The sequence below is a fragment of the Artibeus jamaicensis genome, unplaced genomic scaffold, assembly GCF_021234435.1.
Source record: "Artibeus jamaicensis isolate MK-2021 breed Jamaican fruit bat unplaced genomic scaffold, CSHL_Jam_final scaffold_1964, whole genome shotgun sequence".
NCBI classification, from domain to species: Eukaryota; Metazoa; Chordata; class Mammalia; order Chiroptera; family Phyllostomidae; genus Artibeus; species Artibeus jamaicensis.
The window spans coordinates 13,769,068-13,788,182 of NW_026522030.1; the positions used below are offsets into that span (position 1 = coordinate 13,769,068).

A 19,115-nucleotide genomic window follows, 5' to 3' on the forward strand; every position below is an offset into this window, starting at 1 on the left:
GCACTGCTTCCAGAAACTCTCAGTTTGTGTAGTAGGAAAAGGGTCAGCTGGACTCTTTCCTTCCTGCAGGAACACTGGGAGTGCGTGAGGCTGTGCCCCCCAGCTTCAGGGTTGAGCTTCCATCTAAAGAAGACACGCTGCAAAAAAAAAGGCAGTCATGGGAAGTAGTTCCTGAATTTTGGGGGTTTTTTTTGGCTTTGCTAAGTGGGGGGAAAAAATCCCCAAGCCCCTCCTACCTTGTTTTTGCCATGTCTTCCTTTCTCTTTTCTTTCTTATATTTCTTATTTCTCTTTGAAGTTCAGAAGGGCCAGATGTTTGGGTGAGAAGGGGAAGGGGGCAGGGTGGTAGGTGCTGACTGGGGTACTCATTTCCCCTTTATACCAGCTTGCTGTGAGCCCCTGTGTTTGCCTTTTGGCAGCATCCTGAGTCTGTCCGGCATTTCTGGTTTTGTTTAGGGAAAAGTTAAAAATCCACAACCTCAGCCATCACTTTGTGGCCCCTTTTACAAATAGCACATGGCCTACCCTTGCTTTTCACTGTCCCCAAGAAGCTTCACCAGAAAGGAGTTAGCCACGCCATGACTGTCTGTCCCCTTACTGTGCTTTACTTTTCTTCATTATTACTACCATACTCTGCCTTCACAACCTGCTGTTACTTGTCTACCTTCCACTTCCTGGCTAGAATAGAAGTTTCTCGAGAGCAGGATCTTGGCTTCTCTTGTTCGCTGCTGAATCGCCGGTGTCTAGAACAGCAGCGGACACATAATCGGAACTCAGTGAATATTTGTTTTGGTGAATAGGAGTCCTGTAAAGGTAAGGTTGCTGTTGTTGGTTGAATGAACAGGTGGAGAATATCTCATTCACTAGTCAGCCTTCCTGAGGAATCACACAATGATCAGACTTTACACTCGGCAGTTCTTAGGTGGTCCCAGGTAGGATTGGACTTGTGGAGTATGTGAATTGTTATAATAGAAGGCAAGTTTTATTTTGGTGGGGGTGGGGGAGTCAGGCTATTGACGTGTAATATACATACAGATATGTTTTTCTTCTTTAAGTGTATGGGTTGATGAGTTTTGATATATGTAAGTAGTGGTATAACTTCTACCCTATCAAATCACAATGTAGACAAATCACTCAGGGCTCTTTTATAGTCTGTCCTCCCCCTGCCCATAACCCCAGACCATCACCGCTCTGATTTCTGTCCCTGCTGTTTCACTGTTGCAGAATGTGAAATATGAGTGGACTCATATAGGATGTAATTTTTTTATCTGGCTTATTTCTTTCAGCAGAAGGCTTTTGAGATTTCTGCATTCTGTAGTATATGTCAGTAATGTGTGCCTTTTTATTGCTGAGTGGTGGTCTGCTGTAATGTATGCACTAATTGATGGACGTTTGGGTTGTTTTCAGTTCAGGCTGTTCTGTGTAGGACTTCTATAAAAATATTTCCGTACCGTTATGCAAACATCTGCTGTCATTTCTTTCGGGTGAACTCAGTAGTTTTCCTTCATCTGTGGTTTTATTTTCCATGGTTTGTTACCTGCAGTCAACCACAGTCCAGAAATAGTAAATGGAAAATTCCGTACCGAAACAATTCATAAGTTTTTAACTGCGTGCCATTCTGATTAGCGCGATGACATCTTGCATCACCTTGTTCTGTCCCGCCTGGCATGTGCATTATCCCTTTGTCACACGTGTCCTCACGTTATATGTTCCCTCCCCGCCTGTTAGTCACTTCGCCATCCCCACGATCGGTTTGACTGTCACCATATTGTGGTGCTTGGGTTCAAGTCACCCTTATTTTACTTCACAGCACCACATTCACATGACTTTTACAACAGTACATTATTGCAATTGTCCTACTTTATGTTAGTTCCTGTTGTTAATCTTTCACTGTGCCTAATTTGTAAATTAAACTTCACGATAGGTATGTGTGTATGTATGTATGTATGTATGAGGAAAACATATATGTAGGCTTTGGTGCTCTCTGTGGTTTCAGGTGCCTGCACCGGACGATAAGGGGGTGCTCTTACACCTGGGACGGGGTGACTGGGCTGTGTCATCAGCTACCAGACATCGCCAGACTGTTCTGCAAAGTCGCTGTTCCAGTTCCCATTCCCACGAGCAGGATATGAGAGTGCCCTTGCTTCACATTCTCTCTAACATGTTAAAACTTAAAAAATTTTAGTGGCTCTAGTGGGTTTGTGGTGGTATAGTTCATTGTGGTTTTTACAAATGGAATTGATTTTTTAAAAATTACAACTAAACCTGGTTTTGCTTGGGTGTTCTCCTTTTAGCTTCAGTAAAGTCTATACATCTATTGCAACAGCAGGAAGAAGTGTAGTGAAGATTTTGTCTGGTTTTTCTTTCTTTCTTTTTAAAAAAATTTATTTTTCAATTGCAGTTTACATTCAGAATTATTTTGTATTAGTTTCAGGTGTTAGGCAGTCACACTTTACACAAAGGACTCCATCCCGCTCCCTCCCGATACTTCCAGTATCCCCTGGCACCACACATAGTTGTCGCCATGTTATTGAGTACATTCCCTCTGTTGTACTTTACATTCGTGACCAGTTGATAACTCCCAGTTTGTTCTTCTTAATCCCTTCACATTTTTCACCCAGTGCCCCCAAATCCCTCCCCTCTGGCAAACATGAGTCTGTTCTGTGTTACTGTGAGTCTGTTTCAGTTTTGTTTGTTCGTTTATTTTGTTCTTTAGATTCCACATATAAGTGAAATCATATGGCATTTTTCTTCCTCTGAGTGACTTACTCCACTCAGGTCCATTTGTGCTGTCGCAAAGGATAAGATTTCATTGGTTTTTTTTTTGGACAAGTAATACTCTGCAACTAATGATGTTGAACATCTTTATTTATTTTAGAAGGTCATGTTTTAGCAGTCTGTTGTATCTTCTAGATATGAATAACGTTAAAATGCCAGTGGCATTTAAAGTGAAAATTTCTTTAAAAAATGGTCCAAAGTCTGAACAGCCACTCCATCCAGGCACACACTCTACAAAAGAAGGCTAGGGTTTGGAAACTAACCATTTGTTGAATTTGGACAAGGGGTGATCCATCTGGGGGACTGATAACAAGACCTGGAAAGACTGCACACAGGACTTGAGCATGAAGCTTGGCCAAAAGCATATTTGACGGCTCCCCTGTCCTTGGGAGGGCCTGCTCCATGCTTAGCTACACCCGCCGATTGTGGGAAGCAGACCAAGATTTAATTAGGATTTCCCAGATGCCCCAGGAGTCACCAAGCAGTCCTCTGCGGCCGTCACGAGTGTGTGGTGGAAGCCCGTTGAACATAGAGCTCCCTCTCTGGGGACAGTTTGTCTGAATTAGTTAATCAAGCTTGAGAAATCAGTTACCACAGGCCCAGAAATGCCACCACCCTTATATTCTATAACCCTATTTCTCATGCCCATCTCTGTGTTAATTAATTAAGCAAACATTCCCTAAGTGTTTACTACATGCCCAGTACCATTTTTTTTTTTCACACCAGGGACAGGAATGGTCCCTGCTTGGACTCAGAATGTGGGGAGAAGGGCAGCAAGGGGAACCAGGCTACCCAGGGAGTTCCATGGAGGGGCTTCTAACTGAGGTGACAGTGCAGGGGAGGTGATCAGGGGAGGATCCTGAATAAAAGACAGCTAAATGGAGACCTAAGGTTGAGGAAGAGTTGGCCAGGCTGGCAGGACAAGGGACACACAAGGAAGTCCCAGTGACAGGAGAGAGTGTGGCCTGTTCAGACCCTGCAAATGGTTTTCCCGGGCATCAGGAGGTGGGGAGTTCAGGGTAGGGGAGACTGGAGTTCCCAGGGACACTAGGTAAAGTACAGCGAAGGTTTATCCTCAGGGGGTGGTTTTAAGTGGGGGAGTAGCACAGCTAGATACTTGGTTTAGTTGAATAACGTAGGTTGCCCTGTGATAAATGGATGGAACAGGGCAAGATTGGGAGGCCAGTGAGGTGGCTGATGTGGGATGAGAGTGTTCTATTGACTGGCAAGGATTGTGAAGTGGGACCCTTTACAGCCGGTGACTGGAAATGTGCAGAAGTGAGTGTGCTGCTGGCTTTGAGACATTGAGAAACCTAGTTCATAGTCCTGCCTTCTTTTTAGTTTTGGTCTGTTTGCTCACTCTTTTGGAAAACTGATGTAGAAATGTCCCTTTGGCTTCAGTTACCTAGCAGAGGTATAGCATGGCTCCTCTCAGTGGTCACTGTGTTATGAAGCGGGAGGAGGGGGTTAGTAGGTGGCCAGGGGCGGGCCAAGGTGGGTGGGGAAACACAGGCAAGAAGCCTGGCTGTTTGCACTCAGCAAAACCAGAGCAAGCCGCCTTCTGCTGCTCTGAGCTCCTTTTTGCCATCCTTCTCTGTGTGTCTCCTGGTGGGTCCCTGCGGTCAGAACCTGTAGCCGGAGACCCAGAAACTCTAGTTTTAGGAAACACCCTCCCTGAAATCTCCTCCTGACTTTTCTCATCTCATGAACCTTCTTTAGAGGTATGCCTTTACTTCCTCTGAGATTCTGCACTCAAATTTAGCAGAGGCAGCACTGTGCTCTGGTTTGGCCCCGGGGACTCCACCACTAGGCTATTCATAGTCTGCCCTCCCTCCTCTGCTCTTCCTGTCTTCCCAGGCACCCACAGTGGGTTTGCTAGAAATCCGTGGAACATCACCTAACCATTTCTGTGCCAGCAGGTACTGGCAGAATCAAGAAGGGTAAGTTAGGAGAAAGGAAAGTTAGGAGAAAGGAGCTAATTTCTTTGGCACTTTTAATGTACCACGTACTGTGCTGGAAACGTATTTACAGCTAATTAGTTATTTCCCTGTTCCTGGAATGCAAGCCCTGTCCCAGGCCGCTTGAAAGCGTTTTGGGATGACAAACTCAATGGCGATCTGGCTCTCCAGGCTCAGAGGCCAGTTGTCCTGTAAGCAACAAATTGCAGACTGACTTTGTGCCAGTTGAACTCTTCCTTGTTTTGGAGTCAGACCCTTTGTGGGTCTGTGTCTTTCTGTAGGTTTGCTGAGTAAATATATCCTAAGTCTAGAGTACTTTAGAGGAATTCCTGATTTGTTGGATCGTTAAGGAATGAATCCGAATACAGAATGAATGAATGGGCCATTCCTTCCCCCCAGATCCTACAGATTCCCTCCATTCTCTTTTCCTCTCTAGAGTTTTTAATCCAAGGCCTTGTTGCGTGAGGGACAAAAGGATAAGATCCTACTAAACTTGACCTTTGCACCAAGATCTGATTTGGACGCATGGACTTTCAGTCTCCTGTTTTGTTTTGTACCCACAAGTGGTCACTACACTCTTAGCTCTTTTTTCTGTCTGTTCCTCACAGGTAATGCCCCATTCCCATCTCTGTTCCGCTATAGGTCACGATGATGAATCAAGCCATTTTAAAAGTAAAACTGGTTTCTGGTTTCTGCTGAGGGTTCAGGACTCGAAGTGCCAGTAGGGCCTTGCTTGAACCTGTGTACCCCTCCCTCCCTTCCTCTCCCACTTTCCATTTTTCTGCCCCTCCCCCAACTTTAGTATGACTACTTGGAATTATTCCAGCATTAAATAAATACAGTTGTGGAGTGGGCAGTGAGGACACAGAAAGGTTGTATCCCCTGTTTATGAGGACTTCCCCTTCTCCTAGCATGGCTGAACAGTCCTCCAAGGAGGTACCCGTGACACCTGACAAGAAGCAGCTGGCCCCTCTGTGCAGGTGCAGATGGAGCAAGGCCAGAGGGTACAGATGTCTGGACAGTGGGAGCTTGTCAGTTTCACAGGTGATGCTCCCCGCCTGCCTCCACCGACTTGTTTCTCCACGGGACGCTGTTTTCTTTACACAGACACACGTCACTGGGGTTGTCCTCAAAACCTAGGAGCCAGGTGTTGTAGCATTTCCTTGGTGGTTATTCCCAGTCATCTAAGGCACACAGCAGCTTTCCAGATTGGGAGACTGCTTTCTCGGTGGTGCCATTTATCACGCAAACGACTCGACTTTGCGGCCAGATGAAAACGTAGTCTGCAGAGAAATTTCAGGGAATAGTGTAAATGAATCCAGGTTTGAGGCCAAATCTGTGAGTGCTGCTGACATTTTATGTGAGGGAAGGCATTTTCTCAGAGAAGGGAGGCAGGTATACCTCCGGGATTCCAGTATACCTCTTCCCACTCAGCGTTTCGACCACCTCAGATCGCTCACTTAAAGCTGTTTTTGTAAAGGTATTTTTCATTCCCAAATGATCACAGCAGTGGAGTTAAAACGAATCCCTGTCGACTGGAGAAGGCTGAGGCTGGAAGTCCAGGACTCATGACCTGTTGAGCAGCGGTCATGATGCAGACCCGAGATTGAGGTCTGAGGTGAGGGGGCTGGAGCCACAGCCTTCATTGGTGTGTGTCTGGCCTTGCAGCGATAACTGACAGTTCTCTCTCTTCCTGCTTTATCTTTCAGTTAATGACCAGCCACAGCGTCCCTGCTGTGCGCTCCGGCCACTGCCTCCACGGATTCCCAGTCACACTCAGGTTGCTGAGGGCGCCCGCTGAGGTAACATGGCTTGCTGGCCTCAGCTGAGGCTGCTGCTATGGAAGAACCTCACTTTCAGAAGAAGGCAGACAGTAAGCTTGGGTTTCTTGGGGGTGGGGTGGGGGTTCTCCCATGTGTTGCTTCAGAGTTTTGAGTTGGGGATTGGAGGAGGGAGGAAAGAAAATCCTCTTGGTTTTCCCAAAGTGATTGAACGAATGGGGCTCTGGTGGCTCTATCACTTATCACTGAAGGCAGGTTTGCAACCAGGCAGAAATGTTAGCTTCGGTTTGTGCTGCTGCCCAAGCATGAGTTCTGACCTCCAGAATCTGGTGCAGACGCCCCTGACCATCCCACCAGCTCCTTTCACTGCAGCCTCGGGGGCCATCTGGCTCTCCAGGAGCACCTACCGGGCCCCTGTATGTCTGGGGTATGGGAATGAAGTGAGCTAATGGCCCGGCTTTTAGAAAGATGGAATCTTTTAGTGTCAATACGGACGCTCTCAGCTTGGACTGCAAGCCTGGAGGAAAATAAGCCAGAGACTTGTTTTTATTTCTGTGGAGGGTTCTAAGCCATTCACTTCCTGGACGGTACCAGAATTCTTGGGGGTAATCCTGAGAAAATCATCTTTAATGCGCAGGTGAATGGTATTTTCCACAGAGGGGGTTGGAGGCTATAAGGCACGGTGAGCTCCTGGAAGCTCAGATGCCAGCTTTTTCCTTCTCTATCTCTGACCACTCTTAGAAATCACAGCTAGTCTCCTGAGTTCAGCTGTACCTCTCTGTAGCTGCCTGCTAAATCTGTTTGCTGCCCTTCCTTTTCCCTGAATTCTGAGCCTACATCCCCACTTGGCTATCTTAACGAAGCTTAACATATATGTGACCAAAAATGACCATTGTTTCTTAGACTCAAAGAGCTATAAGGGACCATGGAGATAAATTAATTTAGTGTTTCTCAAACTCTAATAATGCTTGGACCTTTTTAAAAGGAACAAAAATGTTAGAAGAATGTAAGTGTCCCTTTGCATTCACTAAATATTTTTTTATTATAATGTTACTTAATCTATACATATGTGAAACTAGATACAAACCTCTTGTTGTTATGCTATTGTATAACTGTATAATTCATAATACTTATAAATTTAATGCAAACAAAATTCAAAATCAATTCAGTTCAAATGGTTGGAGTAAGATAGCTCACACTGTGTGGCTGAAACCATATCCAAGAAATAACATGAACATGGCAATGAACGCTGAGGTGCCATCCTTTTGCATTTGGACAGTCTGTGCTCTAAGCATTCGGTTCTCCAACCATTTTTCCCATGACCCTCGTGTGATACTGTTTCACTTTCATTTGGACCACCAGTCTCATCATTCATAAATCACATCTGTTCCTTCCTCATTAGTCTGCTACAGTTGTGTTGGTGCCAACACAATCAAGCACAAATAGAAACTTAGGCTTTGAAATCTTGTGCCAAAACTTGTTGTGAAGTAGGCATTTAAAAAATCCAGATATGTTTATTCTGATTTGTGTAGATGACCATTGAAATGAAAACACAGAATGGTTAAGATGCTCATGAGGAACCCATCAAGAATACATATGCATGCACCCAAACACACACACACATACACACAGATTCCAGTTTGAGAGACAGTATTCGTTCAGCCCTTCATGTTACCTGTGGGGGCCTGAATCCCAAGATCATTAATGAGAGAGTAGGAACTAGAATCTAGGTATCTAATATCCTATCTGTCTTAGTAATAATAATAATAATGGTAAAATACAAAACCTGATATATAAGGGAAGCAAACACCTAGAATGAGCTTCCACGTGCTAGGCACTAAATAGTGTGATATTAACTGGATTAATCTTTTTGTGACTCTATGTAGTACTCTTACATCCTTGTGATAGCTGGGGCGGTTAGTAGTTTGTCTGGGGTCCACAGAAGCACCTGTACGGTTCAAATGCAGACTATCTGACTCTAGAGTTCGTATTCTAAACCACTGTGCCAAATTGCTTTTCAGTGCTTTCTCTTTTTTTTTTAATCCTTTGTCTCAAGATCTTGAAGTTTCTGACTTCTTCACCTGTCCTCCCCTTTCCATGCCATTTTCCAGGTTCTAGTGTCCCAAGCCCAAATTCATCCCCTGTCCTCATTTCTTAGCTACCATGTGGTCCAGGTCTCCTGCCTCTTCTCATCCTGGTTCTAACAGCCCATATGGTAGGAAACCATTCCTCCTCTGCTGTGGTGTGTCCATTGACCAATGAGTAGTGGAAATAATCATATCATCTTGGCAGTGATAGGAGACCACAAGAACAGTACAGTCCAGAGCCTCTCATTTTACAGATAAAGGTGCTGAGGCACAAAGCAGGGAAGGAATTTCCCCAGGGTCAACCAAGAAATCAGTCCTGGAACAGGTTGTGGGGGTTGGGCTATTCTGGTTGGGCCAGTCTCCACTGTTCTTGAGTTTGTTGCTTCTTGCTCATTATAGCTCATGGGTTTGCAAAGAGTTAAGATTGGAGAGGCAGGCAGGCTTGGCCAAAGGCAATTGTTGTCTTGTGACAGAGTTCCTATTGAAGGAGGAAGGGACACAACGTCCTGACACCAAAGGACTTTTCTAGATGATATGTCAACTGCCTGCTGGCTTGTCTTGGTGACCGCCCTTCTTGATTCCTAAAGGAAATGTATTTTGCTGAATGAGAAAGAAAGGTGGATTATTTCAGGTTGCCAGTGTCTAGATCGTCAGAGTTGGAAAGATCTGGCTTGCCCCCCCTTACAGTTGACAGAAATGGGGTTTGGGGTAGGGGACAGGGGTCCAGAGCGGATCATAGCACCAGAACGAATTTCCTGGTGGCCCTATAGGCACAGGCCCTTCTTAGCAAGCTTTGCTTTGTCTGCTCTAAAGGTTTAATGTCTCTGGACCCCAAGTTATGACTAGTAGCTGCTTCCCAATGCATCTGGTGTGGGTTCTGGATTATGTTGTTTAACAGCGGAACCTGTTAAGGGTTTTGGTGCCACTTTGTTAGCTCACATAGTCAGAACCAGTCAATGTACAGAAAATCATTGCTCGTTTCCCATCTTCTGAGATCCTGGAGTCTACATGTGGCCCCAGAGCCTGGCATCTCAGATATGCTAGGTAAGTATTTGCTGAATGAGTGGTAAATGGGTTAAATGAGCCATTAGTTCACAGGTCTCAAGGAGGCTTCCTTGCTCCAGGGGCCAGGAAGAACAAAAAGAATATATAAAAGCTGTGGCCTACTGGTACTCCCCAGAGCAACCCCACTGAAAGGGGGCTGTTTGCCCTTTCACTCTGTGTCCTTGATTGCGGGTGAATTCTGGGGACCTCTCTCTGGTGCCCACCCTGTGCAGGCTCATGGAGACCATCAGCCAGGATTAACTTTCCGCTCTTCTTGTCTGGCAAAGAATTCATCGAAACTGAGTTGCGAAAGTTGGGTGCAAAGCTCAGTTTGGGTCCAAAGTAACAGTTAACTAGTGTGGGTGGTGGCAGTTATTCAGCATAAACAGGACAGGAAGGGCGAGGGGCTTCAGAGTTTCAGGATCCTCATCTGGTTTAGGATGAGCCAGAGGCCAAGGTCCCTGTGGAGCAGATGGGCCAGAGTGCAGCTGCATCACTTTTTTTTCCCTCTGCTGTTAAATATTTTCTCAATTAGATCTGACTAGCCATAAGGCTGGGAAAATAGATAATTCTGATTTTTTGCATAAATTAGAGTATTGGTATTTGGGCATTGTTTAATGATAGGAATAAGCCGTCAAAAATTAAAACTCTTTAAGAGCCATTATGGAATTTTACAGAATAGATGAATACTTCCTTCTCCCCTTCCTATTTCCATTAATTTTTATTCACTTCTAACTCTAGGTTGGCCACCATATGCCATCGGATTTAGGGAAACACACTTCTCCTAAGTTTTAGTTTCCTCTCCTGTGGACTGAAGAACATTAGGACAAATAGCCATTTATTGTTTCCCTGGGGTAAATATTGACTGAGCATCACTACCTGTGGGGCGGTGATCTGAGTGCACAGCAGTGAACCAGGTAGACGTGACTCCTGCTCTTATGGGACTCGCAGTTTAGAGGAGGAGATACGAGCCATGTCATCCACACAAGTAAAAATAATAAATGTGTCATGAAGGGAAACAACCCAGACACGCTGTGGTACTGAGCTAGGTACGACCAGGCTGTGGATAGGGACTTCATTTAGAATGGAGGGTCATGACATTGAAGCCGTGAGCCAGAGTGCAGCCGTGAGGTTCCAGCAGCAGTTAGGCAGGGGAACATCAGGAGCCCAGAGGTCAAGGGCACTGTGTTCCAGGCAGGGCCAGATCATGCAGGGATCTGTGTTTGGAGAAGGGCAGTTGCATTGTCTTATGTGCAGAAGGAGCCCCTGGGGGTCAGATTGTGTGTGGTCCTTGGCACGGAGAGGACTTGAGCGAGGATATCCTAAGGAGACAGCTGAACTCGTTACCTGCACGGGTTCCATTTTACACCATTTCCTTCTTTCATTTAACAGTATTTGGTGTGTCTGTTCCCATAGTTCCAGATAATCGTCATATTCATAATGATGATTCTTGGTGTATAGGCTGCATTTTGGAGTTTTGAGAGTACTTTTGGGTCCATTGTCTTGATTTTCATGGTGATCCCACTGCCCTTCTGTTTCACAGTGAGGAGAGTATTATAGGTTAGTGAGGTAGTGAAGGTTAGAGGAAGAGCCAAATCTTTTGGTCCCAAATTTACTCTGGGCTGATTCCATTGACATGACTGGTAGCTTTATAGGAATCCATCAGTACAGTTTTTATTTTATAAGTTCATACTCTATTGCCGACATTTAGATTGTTTCCAGTGTTTGCTGTTACGAGTAGATCACTATAAAGGTTTGATACGGCTGGCCTTTTCATCCTTTTGTATTACTTCCTTAAGCCACAATCTCAGGAGTGTGATTATTAGGTCAAAGGGAAACAGCCCTTGAAGTCTGTGATCAGATGTTCTTCCAAAGGATTAAACTAATTTAAAAAACCACCATCAACGCACGATATATATAGTTTTAGGAGGAGGGCAGGTCTGATTTTAAAAATTGTTTTTCTCACTAGCATTTCTCTGGTTTGAGCTTAAGATTTCACTTCAGTTTATGCAGACCTAATTGAAGTGTATAGTTTCAGAGATGGGCTTAAAACTAATTTTTTTTTGTTCATATCATGTCATTCCAGCAGCTTTTATTAAAACAGCGATTCCTTTTCTAGTTATTTCGGAGACATCAAAATCTTGTGTCTTTAGGGAGCTGCTTGGAGGTTATTGATTTGGTCGTTTGTTAAGTCTTTTTTATTTTGATGCTGATACAACACAGAGTGTGCTATTACTTTGAACATTCTGAGATCTGGGGTAACTCATTGTCCCAGTTTTACTCTTTGTGACAATATGGATGGGCCTGGAGAACATTATACTAAGTGAAATCAGCCCATCAGAAAAAAGACAATTACCATATGATTTCACTCACGTGGAGTCTAATGAACACGCTGAACTAACAAGTGAAATAGAGACAGACTCCCAGATAGAGAGCAGGCTGACAGCTCAGGGGAGGATGGGTAGGCAGGAAGGGATGGAGCAAAAATGAAAAAGGACTCAAGGATGTGGCCAACAGTGGTGTCTTTGGGGGTGGGGTATAAGGGAACTAAATGGTAACTGGAAAAAATACAATAAAAAAATAAAAGTAAAAAAAAAAGACCATACTTCCTTTTGTATCTCAGAATATACTTTGATAGTTTCATCTGTCTCTTTTTCCCATTGACTCTTATTACCTTGTCAAGTTCCAAAAAGTATCCTATCTCTACTTTAATGCCCCAGGACCATTTGGTAATGTTGGGAGGTATCTTTTTGTTGTCGCTATCCGGGGCAGGGGTGGTCAGTGTGGCTGGTATCTAGTGGGCAGTGAACAGGGATGCGGCAAACACCCTACAGTTCGTGGAAGAGTTCCTGACAATAGTTGCCTGGCCCAGGTGTCAGTGGTGCTGCTGTTCAGGAACCCTGTGTGCTCAGATTACCCCCCGTGGTAGCTGAGGAAGGATGAGACGGACAGTCCGAAGGGCTGCTCCAGTGCTCTCCAGAGCAGCTCCGTGTAGCCATTCACTTAAGCATCAGAATCATTATTTTAATACCCAACAGTACAAGAAGGCTCCTGAGTTTCCAACTTTGGTGAGAAACACCTTTTGAAAACAGTGTTCCTCTCTCCACGTCTCTCCATCCTTCAGGAGGAGAGATGGGAAGGTGGGCGGGGGGGTACCAGAACAAGGTTTAGAAGAGTTTTCAATAGGGGTTTGTAAAGACTAAAGCGTCAGTTTTATTTCCAAACTCTTTATGAGGGCCTCTGTGAAGGAAAAGTGCAAAGTTTAGGGATGGGGGAGGAACCTGCTGTGGGTAATGAGTGGAGCCAGAATGGCAGGCCCGGCAGCAGTCAAGTTCGGTTCCTGTGGGGAGGCTGGGAGGACGAGAAATGCCAGATGATCCCCCTGAGTTTGGAAGGTGAATGTTGTGTTCCATGACAGAAGTCACTTCAGAGGTACAGGGTAAAAGGGCAAGGGTTAAATTTTGTCTCTCGAGAGAGTTTCTAGCTTTGGGGGGTGTGAGTTTCATAGGCAGCCTCTTCATTCCGATGTGTTAGTGACTCGGGTTAGCAAAGGCTTTACAAGATCAATCATCTAAACACTCTGGTAATAGTGCAGGGGACATAAGGAGGTTTGGGTGCACAGTGGCTAAGAGCAGGGACCTTTGAATCTGACTGGCTTTGAATCCTGCCTCTGCCATTTACCAACTTTATAGCTTGGGGCAATTTATTAACTCTTTAAGCCTCCTTTATCTCATCTGTAAAATGAATATGATAATAGTAAGGCCTGTCTAAGTGTTTAAGCATCATTCTTCTTCTTCTTCTTAGCTCTTTTCCTGATCTGCTTCTGTCCACTTGCTTCAGAAGTGGAAAGTGATTTGTGTGATTTTTTGTTCCCTTTGCTGTCAGTGCCCTGGGGAAAATGCACTCACTTTTTTCAGACAACCAACATACTTTGAGCACCTGTTGCCCTACAGGGTCCTAAATGTGGGGGCTGCAGAGGTGGCCAGGACCATAAGGCTTGATTCCCTGGGTCAGATCAGTGCTCAGGAGGGCTGGTGAATGACAGACTAAGTGGCCATTTTAAAAGTCGTGTGTCCTAAACATGGTTCTGTTAGAAACTGGAGACTATTATGCTAAGTGAAATAAGCTGGGTGGTGAAAGACAGATACCATATGATCTCACCTATAATACAAACCTAATGAACAAAACAGACAAATAAGCAAAATAGAACCAGAGGTATGGGAACAAGGAACAGAATGACAGGGACAACGAGAAGGGAGTGGGGAGGGGGTGAAGGAGGAAAGAAGGGGAAGGGTCTAAGTTTAAAGAACAAGTGTAAATAACAGATGACACCTGGACAGGGGCAACAGGGTGGAGATTGACTGTGGTGGAGGAGGGTGGGGAGGTGGGGCAGGGGAGAGCAACAGTGGGGGGGAATTGGAACAGCTGTAATAGAACAACAATGACCAAAACAAAACAAATAAAAATTAAAAAATGAAACTAAAAAAAACAAATGCAAAAGGACAGTTTAGGGGTCAGTAGATCTGAGTCCCAGTGCTGGTGGGCTCTCTTACCAGGCTACAGCTCATGACCTCTTAGAACCTTAGTTTCTTCACTTCTGAAATGGTAAGGATACAACTTACCTCAGAGTTATTGTGAGAATTAAACATCAGAGATGAGATATATAAAAATTCCTGGTACACAGTAGGTGCTCAGTGTTGGCTGTAACTCTAACAAATCTGTGGTCCATGAGTTCATTTTACCTGTATGGAATGTGCTGATGGTTTTTGACCATGCCACCTGGACCTCATGCTGCATCAGGTAGAATTTTATGTGGCCTTTGGGGTTGAAAGGAACTGGCCACTAATCTCAGCCCTGCCACTGACTAGCTCTGTGACCACCCGCCCTCGAAGCTTTGGCCTTGACATGAAAGGGAGACAACAGTGATTCCCACATCACAGGGTTGTCCTAAGGCTTTAATGAGATAATACATATGTAACGTGCCTACTGCATATTGGACTTGAAATGACTGGTAGCTACCATTTATCCTAAAAGTGCAAATCGTAGCTTCAGAGCTTCAGGGTTGGTGACGATCTTGCTCATACTCTTCATTTAATTGTTTTTCTGAGTGTATTACTCCTTTCTGAATTCATCCACAGTTATGCCATTTTAAACAAGTTTTTATTCCTGTCTGTTAATATTTGTGATTTTATTTAGCTGTAAGCTGGGAATGGATACAATTTTGTGTTCTTTTTTTCATTTAGTATTATATGGTTAATAAGGTCTGTGTTTCATAAACATTGTTGGGATGACTGCATTCTACATTGTTGAGTAGAAGTACGATAATTTAATCATTTCCCAATTGTTCTGCAACTGTTTCCAGTATTTTTCAACTATAGTGTTTCACAGAACAAATAATTTCATATGTGTAGCTTTTGATATTTTGAATTTAGTTCTGTAGGGTATATTCCCTGTGATATTATCTGGTCAGAGGGGATGAACATGTCTGTTGCTACATGTGGCCAAATTGCTTTCCCAGAGGACTCAAATGATTTCCATCTTTATTATTTTATAAACTTCAGCTTATTCTCTTACTCAACGAGCATTTTTTAAGCCCTCATAGTACCATAGGCTTAGAGAGAGGAAAGAGAATGAGGGTAGAAGCTCCTGTACAAACAGGGTCCCTGCTGTGCCAAGTGCCGGTGAGGGCAGAGAGTTCCTGGGGAACTTCACCCAGGAGGGACTTCCACTCAGTGGGCAGAAGAGGCCAATGCCATTTGAAAGCCTGGGGATTTCATGTGCGTTGCTGCCTCTTTGGAATTATTTATAGAAATACTGAGCAAGCCCAGTCCCATCTTTGGTCTTTGAGATCCCAGTGATAGTGTCTCTTCTCTCAGAGAGGGACGTACCAAATTTGTCTTTTGTTTTTGCTTGGTGTGCTATCTATAGCAAACTGTTCTTCATAGTTGTATGGCAACAGTAGTTTTTTGTTCTTTTTATGGAAAAATTAGAACACACAGGACAGTATTTAAAAAACCACTCATTTTCTTATCATCTATACATTTCCTTCCAAAAGGAGGGTTTATTTAAAAAGACATTAATACGGAATCATATCAAAGGCATTTGGAAATTAAGAATTGACTGTTTAAAATTCTAAAAATCCAACAACAAATAATAAAAAGAAACTTTAAAACAATCTGAAGTACCAGCAGTAGCAAAAAGGTTAACTTAATTAGGATCCATTCCCAGTGTGGAGTATTAAGTAGTCATTAAAACCCATATTTTAAGAGAATATTTATATCATGGAAGACACTCCCAGTGTGATACTAAATGAAAAAGCAAAATATAAAACTATATATGATGTATAATCTCAATATTGTAGAGAGAAAATATTTATATATACATAGAATAAAAGACAAAAATATTAACAGAACTATTTTGTTAGCTCATTCTCCTGGGGGTTTACCTTGTGAAGTAGTATTAGGGGTGATTTATATCTATTTTTTTAATTTCAGTTTTTCTACAAAAAACATATATGGACTTCTGGATCAAGAAAGAAATTCTGTTGAAAGAAAAGGGGGGATTTCATATCGGTGTTCTCTTGGCTTTCTGGCTCTGAAGTCAGTTGTGATTTCTTAACCACAAGGCCCCACGATGCTTTTGGGCTGTTAAGTGTTCATCCTAATTAGAACACTGGAGTCTAGAAATGAAAGGAGAAAGAGATGGGAGGCTTCAGGCAGTATAACTATTGACAGTCCATGACGTATTATAGTTTGTCTTACAGGTTTTTTTGACTTTACAGTGGTGGGAAAATGATACTCCTGCGGCAGAAACTATAGTTTGAATTTTGATGTTTTTCTGGGCTAGTGATATGCTGTTTGCTGTTTTCCTGTGCTGGTGGACGGGAGGCAGCTGGGAGCCACAGGTCCCAGTCGGGCCTGCGATCACGAGGGGCACCAGGACCCTACTGTACAGTGCATTCATTGTGGGAGATGATTTTGCACAATGATAGGCTGATGTAAGTTTTTTGAGCATGTGGAAGGTAGGCTAGGCCAAGCTGTGATGTTCAGTAAGTTCAATGTATTAAATGCATTTTTGAATTATGTATTTGCAATGAACAGTGGATTTGGAAGTTGACAGGACTCCATTGTATGTAGATGAGCATCTGTAGTTGTCTGAACACCTCTGGTTCAATTAAATTATGTCTAATGATTTCCATCCTGTCCCTGTGATTATTTATCCCTTGGTAAATCATCGAGGCAGGGTTTTCCTTTAGAGAAACCTCATTGCTTTACCCAGTGGATTGTACTTGCTTATAAGCTAAATGATTTTCTAACCAACCAGATGGTGACTGGGCCTTGCTGGATGGAGGAGGACTTGCACTGTTCCCAGCAATTCCCAGTCCTGGTTGTGTGGAGGTCAGAATTCTGTGCAAATTTCCATCATTCTTTGGAGCCCTCTTCTCAGCCCCTCAGGGGCAACTGTGTGTGCATTTGGGGGAGCAGGGCTGGTGTGTATTTAGTGCAGCAGGGCCCAGTTGCCCTGGCCCTCCTCTCTCAATAAAGTCTCTCAGTAGTCATTACACACCTGAAACTGTGCAGAGGCTAGGGATGCAGAGACGACTGGGACCCAGTGTTTGCCTTCAGGGTGCTTGTATTGCAGTGAGGAAGCCGTTGACAGAAACAGATGATTTCAAGGGCTCAACTACTGTGGGAGCACAGGAGAAGGGCTTCTAGCTCAGCCTGAGACTTTAGTAAAGGAAGTTTTGCCTGGTTGAGTCTTAAGAATGATTAGTAATGAGCCAGATGGGGCAGGATGGGAAGCATTGCCCCTTTCTTAAGGAAAACGCAGAGATATGAAAAAATATGTTACAAGGTAAGAATTGTAAACGGGAAAGTGTTAGGAGAGCTTAGAGAGTGGTGGCAGGGGCTGGAGAAGTTGATCAGTTGTTTAACTTTTCTGTGGCTTTCTCAAAGCTCAGCAACATCAGACACCCATGTTAACTGTTTAAATTGACCTTGCCCTGTCTTGTTTCTCACTCAGTGTCAGTTGTTGCTGGAAGTGGCCTGGCCTCTCTTCATCTTCCTGATCCTGATCTCTGTTCGGCTGAGCTACCCGCCCTATGAACAACATGAATGTGAGTATCTGAACATCCTGCCTGAGACTCACCACTCACTGGCATGTCACATCCAGGCAGTGTGCCTGGGCTAAATTTGACCTTTCCCAAGATGCTGCCTTAGGAAACATGGTAAAATGGCTTGGAACAGGAAAGCTAGGCTTTGAATTTTTTGATAAGGCATGAACTCAGGAAGCTACTTTCAGTCCTTGTGAATGGTTATAAGAGTAACTGTAATAATAGCCAATGTGTGTTTCATACATTACAAATCGTTAAAGTAAAATAACCTTACAGATAGTTTAGAAAGTGGTGATTAAAAAAGGCCCCTCGGGCAGTCCCTTCCTGCCACTGTCACCTGGTCCCTGCCTGTCTTTTTCATGTGCGTTCTGTCTTGGTTACACAGGTGCAAATCATGGAACACATAATTTTAAGCAGCATTTGTGTAGAAATTCTCAGATTGACTGCTATTATTTGACTGGATTCTTATAACAACCTTACATACCAGACTTTATTATCATTATTTCCTTTTTAAGTACACTGGGGCTCAGAGAAGGGCAGGGACTTGCACAAGGTCACACATTAATAAGTGGAGACAGAGATGAAGTAAAACCTGGACCCTCTGACTCCTAATTCCGTGTTCTGATGGCAGCTTTTACAATGAGTAGGGACAATAGAGCAGTGGCCAAGGACGCACACTTGAGATGTCAGGTTACTGGGGTTTGAATACTGGCTTTAGCCATTACTAGGTATATCACGCTGGACTAGTAAATATCACTCAGCTTCGTGGTACCTCATCTCTGTAGTAAAACCTATGTTCTGTTACTGTCATTATCCCACAGTCATGTCTTCCTCTGCTGGCTTGGCTCGCTGGAAGGATCGACACTGCAGAAATGCCCCTGTCTAAATGATCGATATTCATGTAGGAGGTTTAGCAGGAACCTCTGTTCCATTGCCCCTGTAACTTTCCCCACCACTAATCAGCTCCACCCACATCCTGCCAGCCTCACAGACTTACAGGATGCTATTCTTCAGGAAAGGGATGGCTCCAGGGTCACTTTTTGATTCTATTCTTGGTCTGGTCAACAGCCCATAGAGGCAGTTATTTACCTGCTAACTGGCTAGTAGGCATTCTATTCAGAGGTGGGCAAAAGTAGGTTTACAGTTGTGAGTATGCAAAACCCCGAGCTTATTCTTGTAGTATTTATTAATATTACAACTGTAAACCCCTCTATATTCAAGTCTTTAAAAAACCTCACAAAACCTCTGGGCCATTCTACCAGAAGTGATTTTCAGATTTTACTAAAAAGGAAACAAATATAAAATAAAATACACTCTCCGTTTGTGGGCCCAGGAGATAGTTCCTTCCCTTTTGG

General features: G+C 43.9%; 1 protein-coding gene across 4 annotated transcripts in view; it reads left to right on the plus strand.

Moving 5' to 3' along the window:
• ABCA1 (ATP binding cassette subfamily A member 1) overlaps positions 1 to 19,115 on the plus strand; it is a 120,425-nt gene that overhangs the window by 16,150 nt on the left and 85,160 nt on the right. For 3 of the 4 annotated variants that reach the window (XM_037125993.2, XM_037125997.2, XM_037125994.2), the window contains exons 2-3: positions 6,445 to 6,608; positions 17,670 to 17,763. In XM_037125993.2, coding sequence (XP_036981888.2) covers positions 6,543 to 6,608; positions 17,670 to 17,763 — 160 coding nt within the window. In that variant the 5' untranslated portion in view covers positions 6,445 to 6,542. Of the gene's footprint in view, positions 1 to 6,444; positions 6,609 to 17,669; positions 17,764 to 19,115 lie in introns of those variants that run through there. The other variant, XM_037125996.2, reaches the window with a different exon arrangement.